General features: G+C 37.8%; 1 protein-coding gene across 10 annotated transcripts in view; it reads right to left on the bottom strand.

The window, feature by feature from the left end:
* The window catches only part of LOC149190526 (vesicle-associated protein 4-1-like), a 28,869-nt gene extending 10,780 nt beyond the window's left edge, over nt 1-18,089 (bottom strand). The window contains exons 1-4 of one of the 10 annotated variants that reach the window (XM_089412203.1): nt 17,225-18,086; nt 14,598-14,679; nt 10,820-10,929; nt 7,855-10,656 (exon numbers count right to left, since the gene is read on the bottom strand). In XM_089412203.1, the coding sequence (XP_089268329.1) occupies nt 10,519-10,656; nt 10,820-10,929; nt 14,598-14,649 (300 nt within the window). In that variant the 5' untranslated portion in view covers nt 14,650-14,679; nt 17,225-18,086 and the 3' untranslated portion in view covers nt 7,855-10,518. The other 9 variants (XR_016255999.1, XR_016255998.1, XR_016255997.1 and 6 more) reach the window with 9 other exon arrangements.
* Between the last annotated feature and the right edge of the window lie 8,666 nt (nt 18,090-26,755).

Here is a 26,755-nt window from a genome sequence, read left to right on the forward strand (position 1 = left end):
TGTTGAAGATGGTAGCTAGAAGGTCTTCTTTAGCTCGTGCCTTAGCCAAAAATACCATGATTTGTCTTCCTTTGACCATGGAGTGAGTCTGGAGACGGCACATTCATGCGTAGTGTTGGAGGACTAGTTATGTGGACCTTCTTCAGTTTGACTACAGATCAAGTGGCAGTTGTAAGTTTCGAATAGGACGATTGGAGCTTCATTTCTTGATTGAAGGAAACATGAGTTGTAACTCCAAGTTATAATTGGAGAGAGAAGAACCAATTCGACTCAGTTAACTTATTAATCACGAGTTTTAAATTTGTGAACTGCCAGTTTTAGCATGGATCGAATCAATAAAATGAGGACGAAGGCACATGTATGTATCATTATTGTATGCACAAGTTTGTGTGTGAGAGAGCCTTGTTGTGAGAGCATACCTTGGAGGAGCCAATACACAATATTGTAGAGAGACATTGTTGTGGCAGTTTCAACGGTAGGATTGAAGAGGTATGTCCTAAAGAATAGGGGCCTTATTGGGCTAGGAAATAGGAGGAGATCGGCACAAGGAAATAGGGCCAAGCAAGTCGCAAGGAAGTAAGAGTTGGATCAAGTGTATGCAGGGTGTTTCAAGCTAGGTTAGCAGTGATAAAAAGTGTGTTCTCAAAGTGAAACAAATTGCCTTGTACGATATTCCATTACTCAAACTCTATTAATAAATACTACAGCAAAGAAAGGGGTTTTCCCGGTTGGGTTTCCCAAGAAAAATAATTGTGTTGCATTGTTTGACTGTGTTTTATCTCTACATTTCATTACGTTGCTTACCTATTGTTAAGAAATTTTTTGTCTTGGTGAAAGAAATTTTAGTTTCAAATTATTCATCTAAGCAGTTGTTGAATTTCGTGGAAAATTGGCATGTTATCAGAGCAGAGATCCACATAAAGACCAACACACAAAAATCAATTTGTGAAAAACAGATATCAGTTTGTGAGTTTTTGAAGAGTGGTTCTTTGGGTAAGGAGGATGGTGTTCCAAGGACTCAGAGCAGACCATTGTATAGATGGAGCCTCTAACTTCTACTCATGGAAGGAAAGGATCACAATAGCATTGGAAGGTAATGGGGTGGGAGAGTTTATCAAGCAAGTTATAGCACCACCTCAAGATCCCCAACAATTAGCCCAACATAATAAGAATGACTCCAAGGCAAAGAGGATTATTCTATAGGGGGTCAAAGATCATATTATTCCTCATATCCATGAGAAGAAGCCAGCATTTAAGATGTTCAAATCTATCCTAGATTTATATCAGGGGTCCAGTGATGCCAAGAAGCTTGCTCTCAAGGAGAAGCTAAGGAATATGTTGATGAGCAAAGGATAGCCCATCATCACATATCTTTCAAAGTTCACTCAAGCTCGAGATGAGCTAGGTGGTGCTGGTGTGACTGTACCAAACCGTGACCTTGTGAGTCTTGCACTACTAGGACTTCATAAGTCTTGGCATAGCTTCTAGGATGCAGTAAGTGGCAGAGAAAATTTTCCTAGTTGGGAAAGGCTATGGGATGATTGCGTTCAAAAAGAAATCCGGAGAGGGACCAAAGATGGTAGATTAACAAAGACAGAGGTCGAGGAGAACTTTCCCCTGGCAGGCAAAGACAAGGGAAAGAAAGGCAAAGGGAAGGTTGAGTCCAGTCAGAAGGTTGAGAAGAAGAAGAAGGATATGAGCAAGATCAAGTGCGTTCATTTTCACAAGTTTGGGCACTATGCTCCTCTGTGTCCTAATGGGAAGAAGAGATCCAACAAGGATCATGTGGCTGCATCAACTGAGGTAGATGGGTTTGCTTCTCAGTTTGAGAAAGATTTCTCATTCATAGCTTGCATCGCAAGCTTAGTAGGTAAGAGCACATGGTACATTGATTTTGGAGCATCCTTCCATATGATTGGGAACAAGGACTATTTCCACTAGCTAGAGGAGAAGGACAAGCAATTTCAGATTGAGCTTGGAGATGATGGAAAGTACGCATCTAGGGGGGTTGGTACTGTCAACTCTGAGAGGGAGTCTAGGAGCTCTCTCCATCTCAATGATGTTCTATATCTTCTGGGCTTGAAGAAGAACATTGTTTCAGTAGCTACCCTTGAGGACAAGGGATATGATGTCATCTTCAGTAGAGATAAGGCTTACCTCAAGCACTTAGCTTTTGTATTAGTGAAGCAAATAGGTGCAAGGATGAAGAACCTTCATAGGTTATAGGTAGAGACATGAACAACCTTGAGCAGCGAAGCAACTTGTGAGCAGAGTAAAGATGTCGGAGAACTTTGGCACAGATGCATGAGACACTTGCAGCATGGGGTGTTGAATATTCTTCAATAGATAACCACGGGATTGCCAGCACACAATTTTGATCAGCATGCTGTGTGCAAGGGGTGCACACATGGCAAGTATGCCAAAACTTCTTTTCAAGGCCAAGACAGCAGAGCCAAAGGGATTTTGGAGGTGGTGCATTCAGATGTATGTGGGCCCTTCTCTGCATCTCTTATGACACACAAGTATTATGTCACTTTCATAGATGATTATTCTCATAAAACTTAGATTTTCTTTATGAAGAAGAAGGATGAGGTCTTCTCCAAGTTCATGGAGTATAAGGTGTTGGTAGAAAACCAAACAGGGAAGAATATCAAAGCATTAAAGAGTGAAAATGGCGGAGAATATGTCTCCAATGCCTTCAAGGATATGTGTGCGAAGGAGGGCATCGGGAAAGAGTTCATAGCACCACATAACCCTTAGCAGAATAGAGTGGTTGAGGAAGAACCACAACATTACTGGAGCAGTTAAGGCCCTGTTGCATGATTAGTGACTGCATATGTTCTTGTGGGCAGACACATACAACATTGCAATATTTTTGCAACACTGAAGTCCACACAGGGTGCTTGTATGAGTTACACTGGAGGAGGCTTTCACATGCAAGAAGTTTGTTGTTTCACACTTTTGTATCTTTGGCACAAAAATTTATTGCCGTGTGTTCAAAGATAGCAGGAAGAAGCTGGAGCCCACAATTGAAAAGGGAATTTACAAAGATACAGTGAGACAACTCAAGCATACATGGTGTATCTACCATGACTCAAGAAAACAGTTATCAGGGAAGATGTGAGGTTCCAAGAGGATAAGGGTCTAAGGAATTCCTTGGAGCAAGAGAATGTTATAGTACTTGAGGAGGAGCTACTTGCTCCTAAGCAGGAGTCTTAGCCAACATCACAGATTGGGTCCCAGTCGGGTGGCAAGAGGGTCGCATAGCAGGATGACCAACAAAATGATGAGGAGGAGAGACCAGGACGAGTAGACAGCTACTCAACCAGAGACTCCCAGTATAGGGAGGATGAGAGACAACTGGGCTGACAGATTGATTCAAGAGACCCAGGAGCATGTTGAAGCTCCTATCACCATGTTCAAGAAGAGTAAGCAGCCACATAAGCACACAGGATATATGGCGTTGATGACAAGGTTGGTGGACACTAAGCCTTCTTGTTATAAGGAGGCAGCTTCTCAGCAGGTTTGGCAAGATGCCATGGTGGAGGAATATTCCTCCATCATGAAGAACAATGTCTGGGAGATTTTGCCACGACCAGAGGGAAAAACATTAGTAGGCTCATATTAGGTGTACAAGGTAAAGCATGGAGCAGATGGGAGTGTGGAGAAATACAAGGCTAGGCTTGTGGCCAAGGTCTTCTCATAGATTAAGGGCATAGACTATGATGAGACCTTTGCCCCAGTAGCATGGTATTCATCCATCTGGACAATTTTGGCACTTGTAGCACAGATGGGGTGGAAGATCCTCTAGATGAACGTGAAGGAAACAATCCTCAACGGAGTGGTTTAGGAGGAGATTTATATGGAACAGTCAGAGGGGTTAGAGCACTTCGGCAAAGACACACATGTTTGCAGGCTAAAGAGATCTCTTTATGGGCTCAAGCAAGCTTTGAGAGCATGGTACACTCATATTGATAGCCACCTTCGAGGATTGGGCTTCACTAAGAGTGAGGCGGATGCCACCTTGTACTACATCATGGTTGGAGCGCTTATACTCATTCTAGTGCTCTATGTTGATGACTTTATATTGACTGGAGTAGACAGCGTAATCCAAGATTGCACGGAGGACCTTGCAAAGGAGTTTGAGATGAAGGATATGGGGCTTATGCATTATTTCCTTAGATTGGAGGTTTGGCATGGTTATGATGAGATCTTCGTGAGACAGGGGAAGTACACTACAAATATTCTCTAGAGATTTCATATGCAGGATTGCAAGCCCATGGCCACGCCTCTAGTCACAAACCGGAGGAAAATGGATGCTAGCATATTGTAGCAAGTAGATGCTACAGTGTAAAAGCAGTTCATTGGGTCGTTGATGTATTTAGTCAACACATGACCTAATATTTGTTTTGCATTGAACCAGCCGAGTTAGTTCATGATGGAACCGACGAGAGTTCATTGGGTGCCTGCAAAGCATGTTTTGAGGTATCTCAGAAGCACCACAGATTATGGATTATGGTATAAACATGTTGATGGAATGAGGCTTGAAGGCTTTACAGATGCAAATTGGGTAGGGTCACGTGGCATCTTCAGCACTGGGTCAGCAGTTGTTTCCTGGTACAGTAGGAAGCAGAGATCTGTTACACTTAGTTCAGCAAAGGTCGAGTACATGGTTGCTAGTTTGGCAACATGTGAGGCTATTTGGATGACGAAGTTGTTTGTGGGACTTTTCAAATAGGGGATGGAGCCTACTATGATACACTATGATAATCAGAGTTGCATTAAGCCATCTGAGAACCTAGTGTTTCATGATCGCTCTAAGCATATCGAGATCAAGTATCATCATCTCAGAGATTACGTGTGGAAAGGGATAGTGAAGCTACCATACATTCCAACAGAGGAGCAGAAAGCAAATATCTTGACCAAGGCATTGGCAAGAAGCAATTTCATCTATTTCATAAACAAGTTGGGAGTTGTACAAAATCACTTCCTCACTAAGAGAGTGTTGAAGATGGTAGCATGGAAGGCCTTCTCTGACTTGTGCCTTAGCAAAAAAGACCATGATTTGTCTTCCTTTGACCATGGAATGAGTCATGGAGATGGCATATTCATGCATAGTGTTGGAGGAATAGTTATGTGGACCTTCTTCAGTTTGACTACAGATCGAGTGGCAGTTATAAGTTTAGAATAGGATGAGTGAAGCTTCATTCCTTGATTGAAGGAAACATGAGTTGTAACTCCCAGTTATGATTGGAGAGAGAAGAACCAATTCGACTAAGTTAACTCATTAACCACGAGTTCTAAATTTGTGACCTGCCAATTTTAGCATGGATCAAATCAATAAAAGGAGGACAAAGACACATGTATGTATCATTATTGTATGCACGAGTTTGTGTATGAGAGAGCCTTGTCATGAGAGCGTACCTTGGAGGAGCCAATACACAATATTGTAAAGAGACTTTCTTGTGGCAATTTCAGTGCTAGGATTGAGGAGGTTTGTCCTAAAGAATAGGGGCCTTATTGCACTAGGAAACAGGAGATCAACGCAAGGAAATAGGTCCAAGCAAGCCGCAAGGAAGTAGGATTTGGATCAAGTGTATGCAAGGTATTCAAGCTAGGTTAGCAATGAGAACAAGTATGTTTTCAAAGTGAAACAAATTGCCTTGTAAGAGATTCTATTGCTCAAACTCTATCAATAAATACTACAACAAAGAAAGGAGTTTTCCCAGTTGGGTTTCCCAAGATAAATAATTGTGTTGAATTGTGTTACTATGTTTTATCCCTCTGTTTTATTTCGCTTCTTATCTATTGTTAAAAAATGTGTCATGGTGAAAGAAAGTTTAGTTTCAGATTATTCAACTAAGCAGTGGCAAATTAACAAAAACGACCCCTTGGTAGCCCAAGGTGTTTATCCTGTAAAACTCCTAACAGCATTTATGTGTACTTAAGGGGTCAATGGTTATAGCTGTCCATAAATTATGTTTCCTTTTTGATTGGAAAGAAAAGGGGCAGCCCACCAACAGCATTGAAAACTGAGTTATGGACAGCAAATAAAAGAGGGGTTTATCGCACTATTTGGCACTCCATGAAACTTTGCATGTCTTCATTATATATATTGCAGTCCTAAGATTACACTTTAATGCAGATTTTAAATCATTTTCAAACTAAAGGGATACCTTAGCCTGAGCCTTACTATGGCAGCCTCTTGATGAACCATGGTTATGACTAAGGAGTGATTGATAGCTAACATCTGAAGTAATCCAAAGCAATCAGCAATTGATAGCTAATATCTTGTTTTGTATGCACACTTGAACAATTAGACTAGTGTAGCACTCTTGAGACGCATCAATTTCTTGTATAATGTAAGTGTAGCACTCTATCATTCAGCTAGGCCATATAATTCATATTTGTAATGAGTTGATTATGTTCTCTTTTCAAAAGAGAGATGCGAATGAGTTGACCAGCTTCTCATTATTTCTTTGGGTTCATGAATTTGCATCCATTTAAAACTATTATCTCTGAGTGACAAAATATGAGATGAGAATCCTTGTCTCCTTGGCATGAGGAGAAAAAATGGATCTTGTTTTGGCATCACATGCATGAATGCCTAGGAAGGGTGAAATAACAATACAAGAATCAGTCCCATGTCTGATAGAGCTGGAGAAGAAATCTGGGGCAGATCTGTAGCATACATTTAAAAGAGTGACAACTTGAGTGGTGTAGATCCTCCCATTCTTAGCAATTGTCTAGGTACATCTTTGAGGGAAAGTGTGAACTTTAATAATTGTACATTCCATACACAGTAGTAGCTAATGACAACCATTGGAACAAGGAGGATTACCCTACTTACAACCGGATTGGAACTCTGATCTTGTCCACTGGAACAATTTCATATCAGCATTTCTGTCCTCATCAAATCTGAGCACAGTTTGAAGGAGATTTTGGTCTTCTTGTATACCCAGATCATGCAACAATGTCCCTTTTAGCAGCATTCCTAAGAATTGAATACCCTGCGTCTGAGGAGATTATTGTCACCTACAAAAGTTGTAAGACTTGGGGTTATTCTTGACAAGCATAGAGCAACCAATTCGTAGTCCAAATGTATATGTTGTAGTAGAAGTCCTTTTGAAAAAATTTGTGGTCACCCTCTAAAAGGGAACTTAGAAGGATTTCATGAAAGGTTGACCACAAGTCTGAAAAATCTTTTAAGATAATGTGAGCATATGGTTGGTAAAGGGGTGATGGGTATACCTTAACAATGGCATAGTTCAAAAGGGAACCGTATTTGGTTTTGGAACAATGGCTGCCTCCCACAACCAATAGACACTTGCAACAAATACGTAAAATTGGTAGCAGACCGAAGAGAAATTCTATGAAGGCCAAATCTCATGTAGAGGAAACAGTGAGCCTTTGAAGATGTAAGAGCACAGTGAAATATGGGTATTGTGGTAATAAAAGCTTTGACCCTTTGAAGCTTCTTTCATATCAAAAAACTTGAGTTTTTGAGTCACATTTTGGGAGAATCTTATTGGAGAAATGAGACACTTGGCACACCTTGGTCAAATGATGAAAGATAGAAAGTGGCGCTTGTAAGTTGTGCACTGAAAAATAGAAGGCCACACCTCTATGAAGACCCCTGGCCCAGCTTTGAAGGAAAATACTTGGCAGCAGCTGAGGACCTTTGGGACAGTTGACAGCTCCTCATTGAAGGAGTCATGTAGTAGTTTGCAGGAATTTGGGGTATTTGAACCCACTTGCAGCCTTTGACCAGCTCTCAAGGGAACTTTGGAGGCCTTTGACCAGCTGGAATGGAGTTAGCCTTTAGAAGAATCGTGCTCTTGATCTTTACTGCATGGCCATAGGTATGGAAGTTAACCAATAGAAGTCTTGCATATTGTTTCATATTTTTATGGGAGGAAAACAAAGATAAATAAAAGAAATTATTCCCTTGTGGGAAGATATTTTTCAATAAAGTCTCAAGTATCTTTGTCATCTCCCACCTTCCTCTTAGCCTTTATGACTTCCTATATAAAACAACTTCTTACTTTGCTTACCTTTCTAACTAAAGTACAGTTAAGGTTGGCCCTTCCCCTTTCGGTTCCTTCCTTTGCCTTTTCCATAATATTATAAATGAAGGGGCCAAGTAGGGTCCAACAGGCCTCAACCACAACCATTGATTCATCCCAAATCAATCTTGCTGCTATGACTAACCTTCAAACAAAGGAGCCAAAAATGGTACAATTTGTAGTGTTTTCTCCATTAAAATTTAGAGTTTGTCAATTTGCTATTGCCACTGTTAAACAAGGACAAATGCATTTCACAAAATGGCCTGGACATTTGTTCTCTTTTTAGATCAGTAGATAGGGTTGTAGTAATTGCTTATCAATCATTGTCTATACAAGACTCCCATTGTTGTAATCTCCTATCTATCTCGTGTCTTTAGATGAAGATACTCGACAATATTTTTCTCTGTCATGAATTCATTGATCATCATGTAGGATCCTGTGTTAATATTCTAGGATAAGAGTAGTGCAATAGTCAACATGTACCTAATTAAGTCTTTCTTGTACCAAATCCTTCTAACTATGTATGTCATTGGAGGAGTCCCATCTAGTCTTGGACTTCCATGAGAATTCTTTGGCTATCATTTATGGTATTCAAACAAGCTATGGTGGTCTTGACATTTATGATTGTAAAAAGAACCTGAGCAACAGTTTGCTGCCGGTCCTAAGTTTTTGCGTGTTAATTGGATCATAGTTTTTCCATTTTTTACAAGTGATTCTCCGTACTAATACAATATATGGAACATATTCGATCAAAAGTCAAATCAAAACAAACTTTGCCAAACTAGAGATGTGCTACCATACGTCTGGCTAAAGGGTTTGTATCTATTTATTACTACTAGTTTTTTCTTCCCATTCTTATTGTTGATGAGTGTGGTCACCTAAGGTGAGAGATAATTAGGTCTAAAGCTAGTAATTTGGCTTTCGTAATTCTATTCTTTCTTTCACTGAACTATTTAGCCATTGCCCAAGTGCATCAACCACATGAGCTATGCTAAACATTGTCTTTGTTGGCTAGTTCTACATTTTAGTTACATGCAGAGAAGGAACTCTATGGAGAATCCAACGGAAGGAGGCAACAATGGCCCATGATTACTTGCACTACCTAGAACCATAGGTTGGAGCATGTTGGTTGAAACCTATTTAGTATTTCCTCAGTACGTCATGGCACTTCATCTAGGGTGGCATTCAGGACTTCAATAATGGGATACTATTATGTCAGTGGCTCCCCTCTAAGCTTTGTATGTCAAGTTGTAAGCTTTTTCAAACTTATGGAGGACATGAGCAAACCAGGTTATCCAAGTGCCTCAACACTTATTAAAAAAATGCCTTTCTAGTTAATATTGCCTTGTTGTACAGAATGGTTGATGTAAATATATTTTATATGATCATCGTCAGGCTCCTTTGTAGCATTATAAGATTTTTGGAATGTTGTTTTCTTGAAGGAAAAACTCACAAAAAATCCAAGGGATGTTTAAAAGACATTTGTGATGATATAATTGATGACTGTTTGTAAGTCATGGCAGCTCTTATTTAAAAGGGGGGAATTTGTAGCAGCTCTTTCCAAGATTTGTCCAAAGGTGCACCCAAATTTCAAACTAATCTTGTAACAACACTCAAATTGGAAACATATGAAAAATTAAGATGAAGATCTGAAACAGTGACCACTAGATGGATGTATTATTTCAGTATTCTTGAGACACATCAATTTCTTGCAGAATAAAAGCTTAGCACTCTATCACTCTATCACTCTGATCCTTTGGCATAGTTTTTCTCCATAAACTAGATGAAGGAGGATTGTGTGATGTTGAGCAATTATTGCTAAAGCCAACTTGAAGGAGTAATAGGATTAGGGAGAGTGTTATCTCAAAAAGGCTAGAAAGATTTCTAGTGCTAGAGCAACTACTAGACTCTATGGAGAACATTAGATCTTGGTTTGAAGAAGGAAGTCCTAATCATGTTCCTTTTATAAGTGGGGCTGTCTACCCATAAATCCCCCAATTTTCTTTAAATTAAAGTCATCTGGCTAATAGATCCAGGTTTCCGAGTATTGGTATTGAATGAGTGGTCTTGAATTAGTGGAAGTGTTCGGATAAGAGAGAAGAGGACTCTGGTATGTTTCAATTTAGTGAACACCTAAGAGAATTAGAAGGTTAACAATATGAATAACCTGGTCCAAGAAGAAGTGCAAAGACTCAGAAGAGAAACTTTGCATTTTAGAGGATATGGCAAACATTTTCAATTCCAATATGAATGAAGTGTTCAGTGCAGAGGACATGCAAAATTCAAAGTTGAAGGAAGCAACAAAGAAGGTGATTGTTGATAGAGAGGAAGCAGAATGGAGACAAAAAACTCAGATTGCCAATAGGGATGAAAACAATAAGTTTTTCCATCATTATACAAAAATGAGGCAAAATATAAACACCATCTAGAGCATCAATAATGAAAGTGGGAATTAAGAATTTATCATGAGATGAACTAAAAGCATGTTGGCTATTATCTGGTGCCATTTTACCTCGCAAGGGCGTTGAGGATCCAGAAACACTACTTGCAAAACTCTTTCCACTGCCACTAATTCCTTATGCTCATCAAACTTCAGTAGGGTTGATTGCAAGGGATTTTGATGTTACAAGACAAGGAAAATAGTTTATTGATTTTCACACAAAAAGAAAAATTTATAAACTATGATTTGAATCATAAAGCTTAGATAATAAAATTTTAATTCATTGAGCAAAAGCAAAATGCACGAGTCTTACAAGTTCTGAAGTGAATTCAGACCCTTCCTTGACTTTCAAACTAACAATCCTAAATTTGTCTTTTGTCTTTTTCTCATTAGGATGCTCTGGCTGCTCGACAAACTTCATAACTGTGTGACATCTCTGTGTGTTAAAAGATCTTACAGGACTGTCTAGATTACTTGTACCAGACTACATGTATTTCAAGCAGACATGCATCAATGAGTAAAAATTTCTGGTTGGCTTAGACTGAATGATCAATGTTGAATTAGACTAGCTTGTCTGTAGTTATGCTTCATCATAGGATAGTAGCAACTTGTATGCTTTCCTTTGGCCATACTGCAATAGAGACATTACATGTGCAGCCAATGTTCACAAGCAACAACCCTATCTAACACAGGAAACTGACTTAACCCATCATGCCTTTAATTAAATTTATTCAAAAATAAGAAGAAAGCAAGGAAACCACAAACTTGCATACATACAAAACACACAATAGTAATGGGAAATATGAGATATTAACATATACATAAAGAAGGCCAGCCACATTAGGTATCAACAAAATAGAATAAAATACACTTCTATATAGAAATTGCTTGAAAGTCAAACAAGAGAAATTCTGTTACCTGTCCCTGCAATTTTGTTACCTGTCCCAAGACAGAATTTGTCATTTACGCACCAACCTTGATTGTAACTAATATTGCAGTATAAATATATCTTGTGTCACCAATCAAAGTAAGAAAATTATGTCACATAAATGTCTTAAATAACTAACTGGATACAAAACTTGTAGCAGCACCAAATTGAGAACCAAAAAAATATTGCAAAGCTCAATGTCTGAAAATGAACAAATTTTGCATTTGACTACCTTTTTGTCAGTTTTTGAAAATGAATAACTTCTATGATTTTGCTGGGGTGTTTCCCTTTTCTTTTCTAACAATTCTACAATGCATGTAAAACTTAGCTAAGGATGTCATAGTTCTATGAGCAGATGTGTACGTTACAGAAGATCTCTAAACATGAAGGATTCCTCACTAAAGTGTGCAGAATGAGCTGCAAAATGACGCTATCAAAAATAAAATGCATGGCCAAGGGGAGAGGTTTCGTGATAAATTGCTTACATAATTATCTTAGCTGCATCTGGCTACAAAGCCTACAAGCACCATTCAGAATGTGGCAAATCAAAGATTTAAATTATAGTAGGAACCAATGTTTTAAAACTAGGACTCAGCCGATCATCAACTTGGACTTGGACTCAGACTTCGCTATGACTCAAACTAATTTGAATTTAATGACTTGGTTTACTAAAAAATACATAAAATATTTAAATTTTAATGGCAAAAAAACATTTTAAAGATTCCAAACAAGCAAAGACAAAATGTGCGAAGTCTGCTTATGTACATGCCATGTAAGGGTGAATATCTCAAAATGCACATAACAAGGTTTCAGGGTGCTATGAATTAGGGTTTAGGTTTTTTTTTTCTTTCAAATTTTTCCCTGAAAAATAACTCACCCATGTTGGACCGGTTTGGTACTGAACCAACTGAGTCATGCATTGATTAGACCAGTTTGGTACCAAAACCAGTCCCCGAACCAAGCAGAAGGTCGAGTTGACTTGATTTGGGGTCAACTCAGTTCAGCCAAGTCTGCGTCCAAGCAGGCCAAGCTTAGAAACACTGGTCGGAACAACTACTGCAATGTAGCCCAGGAAAGAATGAGAACGAAGCTGAGGTTGGGTTGAGGTAGAAAATCATTCGCTGTTGATTGTGCTACCAACCAATCCAATCAAAGAAGGTATTGAGACAGAAGGCAGTATGATCTATGATCAAGAGGAGATTATACGCAAGGTAGCAGTTATTCAACAGTTAAACAATTTCGTTGCTAATTTAGTCCAAATCCTTCTCAGCACACTCAACACATGTCTGTTGCCTTAATTGTTAATCCTCAAGAAAAACAGAAGAAGAAATTAAAACTAATACCAACTTCAAAGTGGCTATAAAACAGTGCACTGATCGAGATGTTCTGAGTCCACGAGGTGTCTTCCCGTAACAAATGGTTATATATAATGAAAGGTTGTTCATGACAGAAGAGTGGTCAATGACTGCTTTATAGAGCTTAGCTTGATAATAGAACATCCAAGCACCAGTCTTGATGACCTTGACAATTATGCATGCCTGAAATGGCACCTGCAACATGCTCAGGTATGCAAGATTTAGAACCTATGCAGCAAAGCAGTGGCTTTTGACATGGAAAGCACATCAGTCACTTCACAGAGGCTGTCACAGGCAACAGTGCAGACAGAACCATCATGCCAAATCTAGGTCATTCACATGATGCCCATTGCCTAGCACCTACTATCATGGGACCATGTGTTAAAGATCTGTTCCTTGATGCTGATGTGGCATCTCCAACTTTTTCTCATAGTTATTGCAGACTGATCACAATTTTATACATGTCATGTTTTGTATACTATGAAAATAGATGTTGGTCATTGGAGCCTTGTAACCACTTCACTTAATAAAATTTTACATTCAGAGCAAGCAAGCTATTCATCTCAGATCATGTGAGTCTGAATGGGGTAATGGTTTAGTGGTGATGACAGTTGCAATTTCAGACAACCCACCAAGGTTTCCCCAAGACACTGGCAGTTCATGTGAGGTTGCACTGAAAACTAAGTTGCATGATATAGGGAAATGGGTACAAGTACGAAACATGACCCCCCCCCCCCCCCCCCCCCCAAATTTTGGAAATGGAGAAACGCTATATATATATATATATATGTTATGACATTTAAGAAATGTTATGTGCAATCATAAATCATACATGATACATTATTACATTATGATTACATTGTCCAATGTCATTGCATAAACTATAAGTCTATCAATTATACATGATGATGAAACATACTAACATCACATTTACTCATGAATGATCACATAATGAAAGTAGTAATATCCAAAAACAGCCTTGATAAACGAGGTTTATTATAAATATATATCCAAAATCAGCCTTTATATATGAGGCTGCAAGTACAATGCTACATCAACAAGTATCAAACTGTGGACAATAAACACATATAGAAATAAAACATGAGCTCATCTAGTAAAAAATCCGTGTGATGAGGGAAAAAGGCGAGAGCCTTTTCATAACATGCGAATGACATCTAGAAACATCCACACATTATTTTAATCACCAAATAAAAAAGTTAAAATGAAAAAGAAAAAAATAAACAAGTTTTTTTGCCAGAAACACGGCCATACAGGCCTGAAATGCGTTTCAGGCCATACAGGCCACGTTTCAGCCTCGTGAAACATGTCTGTATGGCTTGAAACACGTTCCAGTGCTTCGTTTCCGTTTCCATTTCCGGGCTAAAATGCCTTCCTGCCCGGTGTTTCATGCAACATAGACTGAAAATCAATTGGGTATCTCATATACTGTTATTTATTCTATTGAAATTTACATGAAATAAAATTTCAAAACCCATTCCTAATGAATTACACATCTCACAACTGTATGAGGTCAAGCATAATCAATAAAAAGAGATTAAAGTCCTAATTAATTAAACCGTAAATCTTGTCTCTCATAGATTTGAAAACTTTAAAATTTATTTTGTTCTAAATTTGATTGAGACCTTTGGAGTTTAGCATCTAAGCTGCAATGACAAATTATTTGCAGAATTTCTTATTTCTTTTCTACATGGCGTACACTGAAGATTATGTAGTAAATCTTTTTATCTTATTGTTGTCACTATAATTACTTTCAGTCTAGAAAAGAAGAAAAAAGATGAAGCCCTTACCTGTTGCTAAAATTGACTCTTTTGGAGCAAGAATGCCATTAGGAGGCCGCATAAAACAACTTTTAGGAGCATTTGTCTGGAACTGAAACCACAATTTCAAACAATTCATAACAAGTTACTTCAAGTTCAAGGCATAAATAACTTTTCAAGCCATAAATCCAGCTTTGCAAATAATGGAAAACATGGTAAGTCCTGATCTTGAGCTCCTGATCCCCATTGGATAGTCTGGTTATCTTTGCCTTGTCTTAATTTTGTTTCAATGCCAATGATTTGTGTACATGCAACAACTTCTTTGAAACTGTCTTTCTAAATGTTTCATACTAACTATTAGGCCATATAATAGTGTGATGACTACACGAGAGAAACATATTGTGACAACTCCATAAAAATTCAGCAAATCAACAACAACAGCTAACATTAGAACTAAGCAATACCTAACAAACATGCCAAACCAGAAATACCCACTAACAATTAGACCAAATCTACTATCCTGCCAAGAATGGGAACAATAGTACAAAACTACTTGGAGATCGAGGCCACAGTTCGAGTATTCCAGTACACTGCTTTTGCATTGTCCTCATTGTCTCCAGGATTATCAAATGCACAAGGCAACTCAATGGCAACAGACGTGGTAAATGGAACCTTGTATTAATCATGTCCAGTATATCATATCTACATGCAAGAACAAAGGAAAATTGACTTAACAAACACCATCGGTTAAGAATCAAATGAAAATTATTATAGAAAGAGCTCATGTAATCCTCTAGTTTAGAAAAAGGGGAGCAGTATAAGCTGAACTCTAAGCGACTGAGGCTTGTTAAAATAACTAGGTACACTATTATAATTACATCTTTCGATCCAAACCCTACTGCATGAGCTAAGCTAATGACTCATTGAAACATGACCCCATACACGGTAGCCACTACCATTAGGACCTAAATGTAGTCTGTACATGTGATAGCTCCATGGGAATTGATCTCACTGTCCTCCAACAACCAAACCTAAATAATCCTATTAAACAATCACAACATACTTGACAACAAAATTGTAGCCAGCAACGATGAGTCAATGCTTATGGAACTAACACACCATTCATTAACAGAGGGATCAGATATGCTAACAGATAAAAGAATTTGTCAATCATTGCAGACTCCATTAGGTTCTATGACAGATAACCTAACACATGCCACTCAATAACCTGCAGACCAAACTTGCTAACAAAACTACCCAAAAACCATTAAATCAGACCTTCTAACAAATAGGCCCAAACTATATCGTGCATCACTTCAAACTTCACTGGAACCAGCTAAATCATCACACCAATTAACAAATAGACCAAAGCTGCCAAACAAAAACACAATTTTTTCTTTGCACCATTCTAGAATCCTGGGAATCAAACTAAAACAACCCACTAAGTAACAGTTCTTTAGACCAACCACTCTAACAAATATGCTAAATAATGACATGTAGATTCCACGGAAGTTGACATGAAACATGCTACACTAACAGGTTAGAACTAGACCAAAACTTATAGTGGTCACAGTCTCACAGATATCCAACTATTTTGACTCCAACATTATACACTCCATGGGAATTGGCTTAGCCATGAGAGGTTAACCGGACTGCTGAGAAGTAATGTCTTAGCCCCCACCAGGATTCAAATCACCCCAAAGTGGCTGATTCACCCCTGCAAGGGTGGCCAATAGGCAATAGAACTATCATCTCCGTTAAATCAGGCCATGTGGATTAGGATTTAGGATCGCAGATGATGGCTGTAGATCGATGTGGATTGGCAATAGAACTATCAGGTGATGGCTGTAGATTGGGATTTAGGATCGCAGATGATTCCCTGGAAGAATTCTCAAATCCATGTGACTTGGCTTCGATCCAAGCAAACAACCAAACCAAACCTGCTAGCAAATATCAAATTATTCGGAACTCCCTTTGTAGATTCAACAGGAGCTGATCTAACACAAGTCATCCACTAACACTCAGACCAAACATTCTAAAACTATATGATAAGTCATCACAGACTCCATGGGAGATTCCTTAAAACATACTAGCGAAGACTAAACCTGCCACAAAATACCCAAAACTATTTTGCGTGCAACTGCGCAAAATCCATGGGAATTGACCTCATAAAAACCACCCATAACCAATTTGACCAAAGCTTTTTAACAAACAGATCAAACAATAACCCACCGGACCTCCAAACACACAGTGTGAATCCCGATGCCTAACAACAACGGAGTTATGTTTGGTCCTTCAGCTTTAAAATCAAACAGTACTCAGAGAATCAAACAATACTCAGAGTCTATGGATATTGTCCTCATACAATCTATCTATCCACTCACAATTATTAGACCACAATCCGCAAACAAATAAACCGAACTGTTTCATGGAAAGAATCAAACAGTCCATATGTAAGTTCCCAAAGCATAAACCCCATTTCACCACTCAGTCTTCCATAAACCTTTTCAATAAATTGCTGGCAAACAAATTGAACGCCTACCTTGAATGCATTGTAAGATCAGCTCACGTTTTTAATCCAGTAACTCAAATCTCAAAAACGATAACAAATTCAATCCAGCTTACATAAAAAGCAGAAAAGCTCAGCGGGCACTTACATTGAAGTTACATATGAAATAGAGTTTCCAGTCGGGATCGAACTGCAGGCGTTGCCTGTCAAGAAAAGATGCCTTGGCAATCGCCCGCACAGATCTGTGTTTTGTATTTTGTTGGTGCCGATTCTGTTGGGGTCACGATCAACTGACCCCCTGTTGCTATTATTACCATTATTAACGCTACTGCTGCTTCCCCCATTGTTCAGCCAGCGCATAGGGCAGAGATTCCAGCCCTTGGAACTCCGCTGCGTTGTAGGACCCCCAAACTCAGCTGTGGCCATCATGCAACCAGTGTTCGAATCCCTTCCCTTCCCGGAGCTTATAGAATTCGGTCATATACTGAAGAGGCGGGTATGGCTCTGACGGACAGAATTAAGCATGAAAATAAGACCTTTTAGATGAGAAATTGCAGGCAGATTGATGGCAGAGAGCTGGTCGGATACGAATTCAGCAACCTCGGTCCGTTCCCTCAAATCATTCGATGCAATGGCAATCCAGGGAGCATCTTCTCCCTTGACTTTGCCATCCTTCTCATAAACTCAGATAATGTGTATTATAATCTCAAGCAATCCGAATTGATAGATCTATCGCTCAAAGCATGGAACTTTTTGCCACCCCATAGGCTTTCCCCGTTTCCCCCTTTCTCCTCCTTTCCTTCGGATTTTAGCAAAGCTTCAACCTTGATTGCACGCTCTATCAAGCTAAATTGTTATTTTTTGGGCCAGAATTACAATCTTCTTTACAACTTCGACTTTAAGGAGCTTCCATGGAGTTGTGGGTAAAAAGTCACTTCCACTCGGCTTCATATACGCAAGAAGACTGCATCAACCATGTAGTGAATAGTGTTACATGGGAAGCAACAGCGTTAAAGGTTCATTCATCCGATTTTAAAATAACTCTAAAATGTTCACACGTGTATTGATATCTTATGGTTTATTGGACTCTTGTTAATCCTGTAATAAAGGGATTTTCTTTGGATAATAGGGCCTGTCAATGATATAATAAAAAGATGTAGGGTTTCCAGATTTTAAATGAATTAAAATCTTTGAAAGATATTCCCATACCTTTAAATTGATTACAGTTTTAATAAATAAATTTTAAACAAATTAGAGAATGTTTTATAGGTGTTTTATTAGTTTTAAATGCAGTGAAAACCACTGACAATTCAACAAAATAGAAATAGAGATAGTTTTAAAATATCAAATAGATATAGATATAGTATCAAAATACCAAATGTGAGTAGTTAAAACCACTAACAGTTCAGCAAAATAGAAATAGAGATGGTATCAAAATGGGAGTTTCAGAAAAATAGGAGAATATATATATATATATATTTATTGAATGTAAAATTAGCTAATTATGTAAATATTTTGAATGTAAAATTAATTATTTATGAAATTTAGGGCTTGTCATTTAATTTAGAAATTATGTTCCAAAAATTGCATAAAATATTATAATTTACATTGGTTTATACTAAAATAATAGTGGTTAATTTATGAAATTTAGGGCTTAGTCATTTAATTTAGAAATTATGTTCCAAAAATTGCATAAAATATTATAATTTACATTGGTTTATACTAAAATAATAGTGGTTAATAGGCTGATGGAATGTTTAGTCTTGCTTTGGGATGAACTAATAAATTGAAATGTGGAGGGGATAAACTAGCAATTGTAAACGTCTTAAGGCATAAATTTGAGAAGAATCCTGACATATAGAAATCACTGGAAAAAAAATAGTTACAAAACTTCATTCAAAGCTAGAAGATAAAGAGAAATACTTACATTATGTCAAATTTACACATTCTGTTACATTTCCAACATAGATTGCCTCTCAATCTTTAAAGATGCTCTTTCAAGTTCCAATAACAAATATTTGATCAAAAATATGTTCCTTTTCAATATTGAATTGTCTCACTTGACCTTTCCAACATAGATTCCCTCTCAATCTTCAAAGATGCTCTTTCAAGTTCCAATAACAAATATTTAATCAAAAATATGCTCTTTTTCAATATTGAATTGTCTCACTTGATCAAAAGCTTATAGTCTTTTACCACTTGCTCTTAAGGTGATTGGATTTGCCTTTGTTTGTCCTTGCTTAACTTCTTTGGGCACTTGGACTAGTTTTTGTGACACAAGAGGTTTAAAAAGTAGATATATCAATATAAAAAACCAGCATTATGCATTACATGTAAAAGTGTTGGGATCAAGCCAAGAGTTTCTCTCAAATGAAAATTATCTAGTTTTGGATAAGTATCTAGGGTGGTTGCTTATCTATTTTTGGATAAGTGTGAAGGTGGTTGTAACAATTGATTAGAATTTGTCATCATGGCTGTTGATATAATTGATTGGAATTAGATTTTATGGCACTTGTAAGTAAGGATATGAATTAAAATAATTGTAAGATGATTGATTTAATTGTGAATTTGATGTAACACCCCTCCCTCGTATGTAACACTCTGCTAACCTAAGCTAAGAAAAGCTAGGTCCAAGGTGTAACAATGAAAGTAAATACCTTATTTTTAAATAAATAAAGATAATGTAAAACACTTGGAAAACGAGACACCAAGAGATCAGGTTCTTGCCAAACGAAATCCAATGCAGGAGCCTCTGACCACGCTTAACCAAAATTTAAATTTAAAGCTGTGAAATGGGAAATGTGGACAATCATTATAAACCGAGGAAAATTTTGTTTAAACAAAGCTAAATTGATGGAATTGATAAGTCTATGAAAGGTTTGATTAAATGTAATTATCTGCCATGCATGCGTATAGAGAGATTTAGGGGTTTGATTGAGCAATTGTGGGAGAAACTCATGGATCTTAAACGATTCCTCCCTTTGTAATTTCCTATATAAGAGAGTCTGTGTTGTGTGAAAGGGATAGATAGAATATGCAATGTAGCCGCAGGGCAATTTGTGACTCGGGCCGTGAGGCCTTAGCCTGTAATCGAATTCTGTTTATAATTGAAATATGTGTGTTATTATACATCTAGGTGAAGTCTGGATTTGTGTGTCTGTGTATTGTTTACCTGTATATTCTTTACTGTAAATTGGTAAATTGTGTGTGCGAGTGTAAGGGATGAAGTTCCTATGAACTTCGCCTTAAACCAGTATGGCAGAGATAAATTTGTGGTAATGTGAATTCCACCGATAAGCGAACGAGAGATCCGAGAACAGATCGACGGATGATATTGATGGAAGATGAATGGCGGAGATCAAACCACATGTTAGCAAAAGGATGGAGCGGTCTTGAAAAGATGGTAAGTGGTATCTCGCACGCCCTAAAAGTTGTAACCGGTATTTCTAAATTCTACGCGATTAACCTTAGCGGGCGACACGTAGCACGAGAAAACCACTTTTCTCGCGCGCTCTCGACCTGATATCGATCATGCAAGATTTCATGTGAGATTGTGTGATAGTCGTTGGATCATGCAGGATTGATCGACGGTGGAGATCAGCCAAGCTGGTTGGCGAGCGGACGACGCGATAGCCGTTGGATCGGACGGGGCAGATCGACGGTGGAGATTTGGAGCGCCAAAAGTCAAGTGTTAAAATGAATACGTCAGTTGTGCAACATGCGCTTGACGGTGATTGGTCAGGTTTGTTGTGAAGTCCGTTGATTGAAATGCTTCCAATGTATACGTGGGCCCATAACCCACAGGTCAATGCGCAAATTATGTAAAGTTGTAGTTTTGCTGCATCAAAATCCCATTGGTGAATGGGAATAGATAATTCTTTCGTGATAAGACTCCTAGATCCAATTCTAGATAAGCTTAATGGATTTGGAGATAAATATCCATTAAGCTACTTAGCTGGAGAAAGATGCTAAGTTTAAGAAAAACATAAAATCCTTGTGGGAGAGAAAGGCAAGCTTTTATGAGGAAAAGCCTTGCAGAAGAGAAAGGTGAGCTTTTTTTAGAAAAGCCTAGGCAAATGGATAAAAAAGATCCATAAAAGTGAGACTTCGCTAATGGAAATCATATCATCAAAGAGGGTATTAAATACCCATGGAAGAGATCAATAGAGGCAGTTGATCCATGACAAGAACTCTCAGCTTGGGGGTGAACTGGAGGAATTCAATTATAGGTTGGGTGGTGGTGCTCAGTTTTCCAAGTGACATTCTCTCTTCTACTCTGGTTTGATTCAATTGCTTGGATGTACTGTATGTGACCCCTTACTCTTTATGTTGTCACATCTTTAAACTTATGTGTTGTATCTGTTTTTAAGGTGGTGAACATTTATGCATGAGACAACTATGAGGAATAATTATGTTTTCAAGGTGTGAAATTATATAGCATGTAGTTCAGGTTGTTTATGCTATGCATTATGCATCATGAGGCTTGTTTTAGCTATTTATTCATATTGCATAAGATATATGTTAGCAATATTTTCAACTATGCCATTAGGACTATGATTATATGGCAATGCTAGCTACAGTGTATTCATGATAACACTCCATTAATGCTTGTGTTGGGTCATCAAAGGAACGAAATTCGAATGCAAGAAATTTTATTATGTTAAATGCACGTGATTGTTTCTTTTCTCCGAGTTGTAATGTATGCATAAGGGTTGATTTGGAATCTAAGGTTATTAATTGAACCTAAAAGTCCACATCATGGATCCATTAGAGCATGGTAGGGAATTGATAGTATTGTGCCCAGGGGGTTTGTGACAAATGGTGACAAATGGTATCATAGCTCTAAGTTCAAACATTTTGGCCTATGGGCCAATCCACCTTTATAATATATGAAGAAGTTGAGGGTACTAGACTAGGTCCTACACAAATAAGAGGTTCCAATGAGAATCCATAAAGGTTGAAATGAGATCTTAAAATGATTTATTGGAGGAGGATGAAATCAAAGATGATTTTGAACTAGGGTTGTTATTCCCTTTGAATTAACTATCTATTTATGTTGTAAATCCTTCTTATATTTAATGGTTGTGAGTAAATGAACTTTGTTCAATAGTAAGATAGGAGGAAGTAATATAAGATAAGATAAAAGATGAAGAAAGGTAAGTGGAGATAAGTAATAGTACAAAAAAAGTAAATGCAAGTAGCAAATGAAAAGTATTAAATAGTTAAAGTATGTTAGAGAGTAATAAGTCAATGCGTGGTATCATATTTGAATTCTGATCTTAACCCCAAGCCACACATTTCACCAAACCTTGGTCAAAAATTTCATTGCCTGTTGGCAACATATATGTTAATCTCTAACTACTGGAATTTCTCTAATTTTGGTCTTTGACCACCCGTGGCTTTTGACCACTTAAAGTCAAAAAATTTGTTGAACAAAGAATATCTCTCCTGCAAACATAAATTATATCATACACAGGAAGGAATTGTTAATGATGTTTTTGTGTATAGTCTTGGAAAAAATAAGGGAACCAATACCGTGTTGGACGTAATTTTTAATGGAGCTAAAAATAGAGTACAAATACAAACATGGCAGGGAGGTTTTGGATATGCCAAAGGAATAATTTTCCAAAATCTGAGCATGACTAATGTCTCAAATCCTATTATTATCAACCAATATTACTGCTCCTATGCATTGCCATGTGACGATAAGTTTAAACCATGCTCAAATTATGTAAGTACAATTCGCCTCTCATTTCCTTGAAACAAGGGAAAATTCGATAACAAGTTTTTGTTTCAGAGCGTTGAGTCTTCTCGTTGTTATGTTGAATATAGACTTCGACTGTTAGTATTAGCAACAACAATAAAACTTGCGCATAGTGACACTGCCCATAAGTGTTCACATGCAATCCATGTGTTACAGAAGATAGAAATGCTGGTGGTTGGTAAATTAAAATAGTGGGCACAGTTTTGAACGCAAACCTAGGCATCACACAAATCTTGATCTCTATGACTGAGCTCAAGAAGCTCGCCTTTTACTGTTACCTGAGATGTCAACCATTGTTGGGTACAGACTATAAACACACAGGAAAATTGCTTCGACAATGATTTCAAGATCATTGATGGCGGTATCTATAAGTTCTCGATTTCAAAAATCTATGCCCCACCGCAAGCCTGCAATCCCAACACTCCTCCCCCTTCTCTTGCTCTTTCATTGTCCCTGGGATAAAATCATCTCCACCAGTTTTCTTGTAAGTAATCGTGGGATAAGCGATTGTGTGTGTATACACCAAAACTATAATAGTTTAAATGAATGACTCTGAGCGATGATGTTGGGTTTTGGCAGCTTTATGAAGTGCGTGGATGATTGGTAGTTTAAAACTCAAACAACACCTTTCTGATTGGATTACTGTTGTTTTCCTTTCAATGCATTTTTTATTTTTGCTTGCCTTATCCATGGTTCTGGAGGCGTTCGATTAACTGTTGTTTCCCTTTTGTTATGAAACCAACTCACAAAAAGATAGAAAAGATAGATCAATAACTTAGAAATCAACCTCTTCGAGGGGGCAACCTCCTTTACATTACACAAATGAATAATTCGTGGATGATACAAATGACAAAACCTCATTTCTATATATAGGAGTCTAAGCAGTCACAATATAATCAAAGCTGACATAACAATAATAATATAAGGGCACAAAAATAATAATAGTGGGTTTCTATGGGGCACAATAATAACAATATGGGGACAATAGGGGCACAACAATAACACTAAGGGCTACAATGAAATAGTAATGGGGGAATCACTAGTATTATAGGGACCTAACATGCCCCTCTCCTTCAAAAAAGTGTTGTCCTCAACGCTTGAGTAGTTCTGGATGCTTCTGTATAAAATACTCATTCTCCCATGTGGAATATTCAATGGGTAAGTTCTTCCACTTGATGAGATACTCTGAAATTGATCGCTTTCGTCGCTGTCAAGTTCTTGTTTCTGTGATTTCTTCAGGTTCCAATATGATTTTTCCTTCCTCATCAAGTTTGGGCAATATTGTTTAAACTAGGAGCTTGTCACCTATAACCTTCTTTAAGCATGAAACATGGAAAACTGAGTGCACTCGGGAAGCTAAAGGAAGCTCCAATTTGTATGCCATAGTACCTATCTTTTGCAACACCTTGTGCGGACCATAATACTTTGGTGATAATTTATTATCCTTCTTAGCTTGCTTGAGGGACATTTGTTTATATGGTTGTAATCGTAAGAATACCCAATCACCTACATCAAAATTTCTTTCGCTGCGATGTTGATATGCCTGTTGTTTCATTCTTTTATGCGCCAAAGTGAGGTTATCCTTTAAGAGTTGGATAACTTGTTGATTGATGCCCTGAAGAAAGAAAATAGAAACACCTAGTAAGCAACCTGAAAGCTCTAGCATGACTAATGAAGTAGTGGAAACACCTAGTAAGAAACTTGAAAGCTCTAGCATGACTCATGAAGCTCTAGCTTGTAAAAAGAAAGATGTTATGTAACCAACTCACAAAATAGAAGAAAAGATAAATTAACGACTTAGAAATTAGCCTCTTCGAGGGGGCAACCTCCTTTACATTACACAAATGTACAATTATTGGATGATACAAATGACAAAACCTCCTTTCTATATATAGGAGTCTAAGTGGTCACAATATAATTAAAGCCGACAGAACAATAATAATATAAGGGCACAAAAATAACAATAGTGGGCTTCTATGGGGCACAATAATAACAATATGGGGACAATAGGGGCACAACAATAACAATAAGAGCTACAATGACAATAGTAATGGGGGAATCACTAGTATTATAGGGACATAACACCTTTCAATGCGTTTTTTTTCCTTTCCTTATCCATGGGTCGGGAGGTGTTCAATTGCGGATAAAAGCAGGCAGTGTGGATAACGGTTATCTCGATCTTCACATTGACAGCGTAATCTTATCCCTATCTCTCTTATGCATGGTACGACAAAATCATTCTAAAGCCCTCCTATATCTAGTCGATCTGAGGTTATTGATGTCGGGTGTCATCTTCGAACTCTTCCGCAAAATAGCACGAGGACCCTGTTGCCAATGACATTAATGAATACAGAAGAGATGCGTCTTCACAGGCAAGCAAGTGGCTCATGTCATGGAGCGTCTAACTCATTGAGTCGCCTCATTTCCCAAGGGATATCAGGAGCAGACCAAATCATGGAAGCTATCTTGGTAGGCGACAATATTAACATGAAGAACCCTGATTCTAACAAGGTTGCTCAATTTATGGTTTTTGTCTCAGAAGAAGAAGCTATGCGCCATTGCTTGGATGGGATCAGAGTGACAGGTTGTTGTGGGTGTTTGAAGCCTGTTAAGGTCCAAAGGCTGAACATATGCAGTTCATAAAGGGCCTCTTGGCACCATATGAAGTCGCAGTGCAATGGGAGAGCAAGCTCAAGAAGGACCAGGACGCGGACACAGATATCAACGTCTCCGATGCCAATTGCACTCTGCCTGTCTCGTCATTGTTACTTGGAGTTGTGAAGGGGAATTACGTAATAATCTATATCGTTATGTTGTTTTCTTGCAAGTGTAAATACTACTAGTTAATTACATAGATCATGAAGCAGACGAATTGTATACCTGATTTAATTTATAACTGATACGTCTATAGTAAGCACCAAGTATGTAATCTTTAGACATAGGCGGTTTCATTAACATATTAGTAAAGCATGGTTAGAGTAATGATGCCAGGTAAATGGTTAGAAGATATACCTATGCATGTGCTCTACTGCAACTCGAGATGGTGTTATGCCATACAGGCTGAATTAACATAGATATTCCAACTGCAATAAAACCTTGGATGAGACCAAACATGAACTGCAAAAGAACCATTCTGTGTTGAATCGGTTTCCATTAAGTTTTGTCGATTTCAATTATCCTCTTAAGGATCTGAAATTATGCCATTATCTCTCATATTCACTTTTTTTCACAAGATAGTTAGCCTGGAGCGGTTAGGGGCGCGACTTAAGAACATCTACGCATAATTGTGTGAAGATTCGAACCCCACAGTGGACAGTTTTTAAAGGGCAAGTAGTTCCAGAAAATCGGCTATTCGACTCTTCTTACGAATTGCAGTGATTTTCAGATGCAGTAAGTAAATTGCAACCCATAAGAATATGAATAATTTCTGTTGATTAGGCTTTGAAGATTGTATGGGTATATTTTCTCGTTTGGCATAGGATGAGTGGGAAAATGCATTATCACATCAGCATGAAGACTTTTATTCCAACGTCAACTTTTGTATTGGCAAAGTTTTTGGTGCATGTAACACTTCATAAACCACATCACAATTGTTGTCAACATGATTATTAGACACACTCACATCCATTATTTTTGTATTTTTTTTGTTACATGATTATAGTCATAATAATGTGGTGTGAAATCCTCAAAGTTGGATTGTCCATTCTATAAAAAGAAATAGAATAATCAACCATAGTGCTAATGACCAAACACATTCATATACTTACATGCAAATATGACACATTGTGTGCTTCATGCAGTGATGGCGCAAATTTTCATTAATTATCCTGGTTTAAAAATTGATGTACGACACATTACACATGATAGACCAAATTTTAGTATATATATATATATATATATATATATATGCCACCA

Source organism: Pinus tabuliformis, chromosome 3_1, assembly GCF_031772625.1.
Source record: "Pinus tabuliformis cultivar Carrire ecotype Pingquan chromosome 3_1, CPIR1, whole genome shotgun sequence".
Classification (NCBI taxonomy): domain Eukaryota; kingdom Viridiplantae; phylum Streptophyta; class Pinopsida; order Pinales; family Pinaceae; genus Pinus; species Pinus tabuliformis.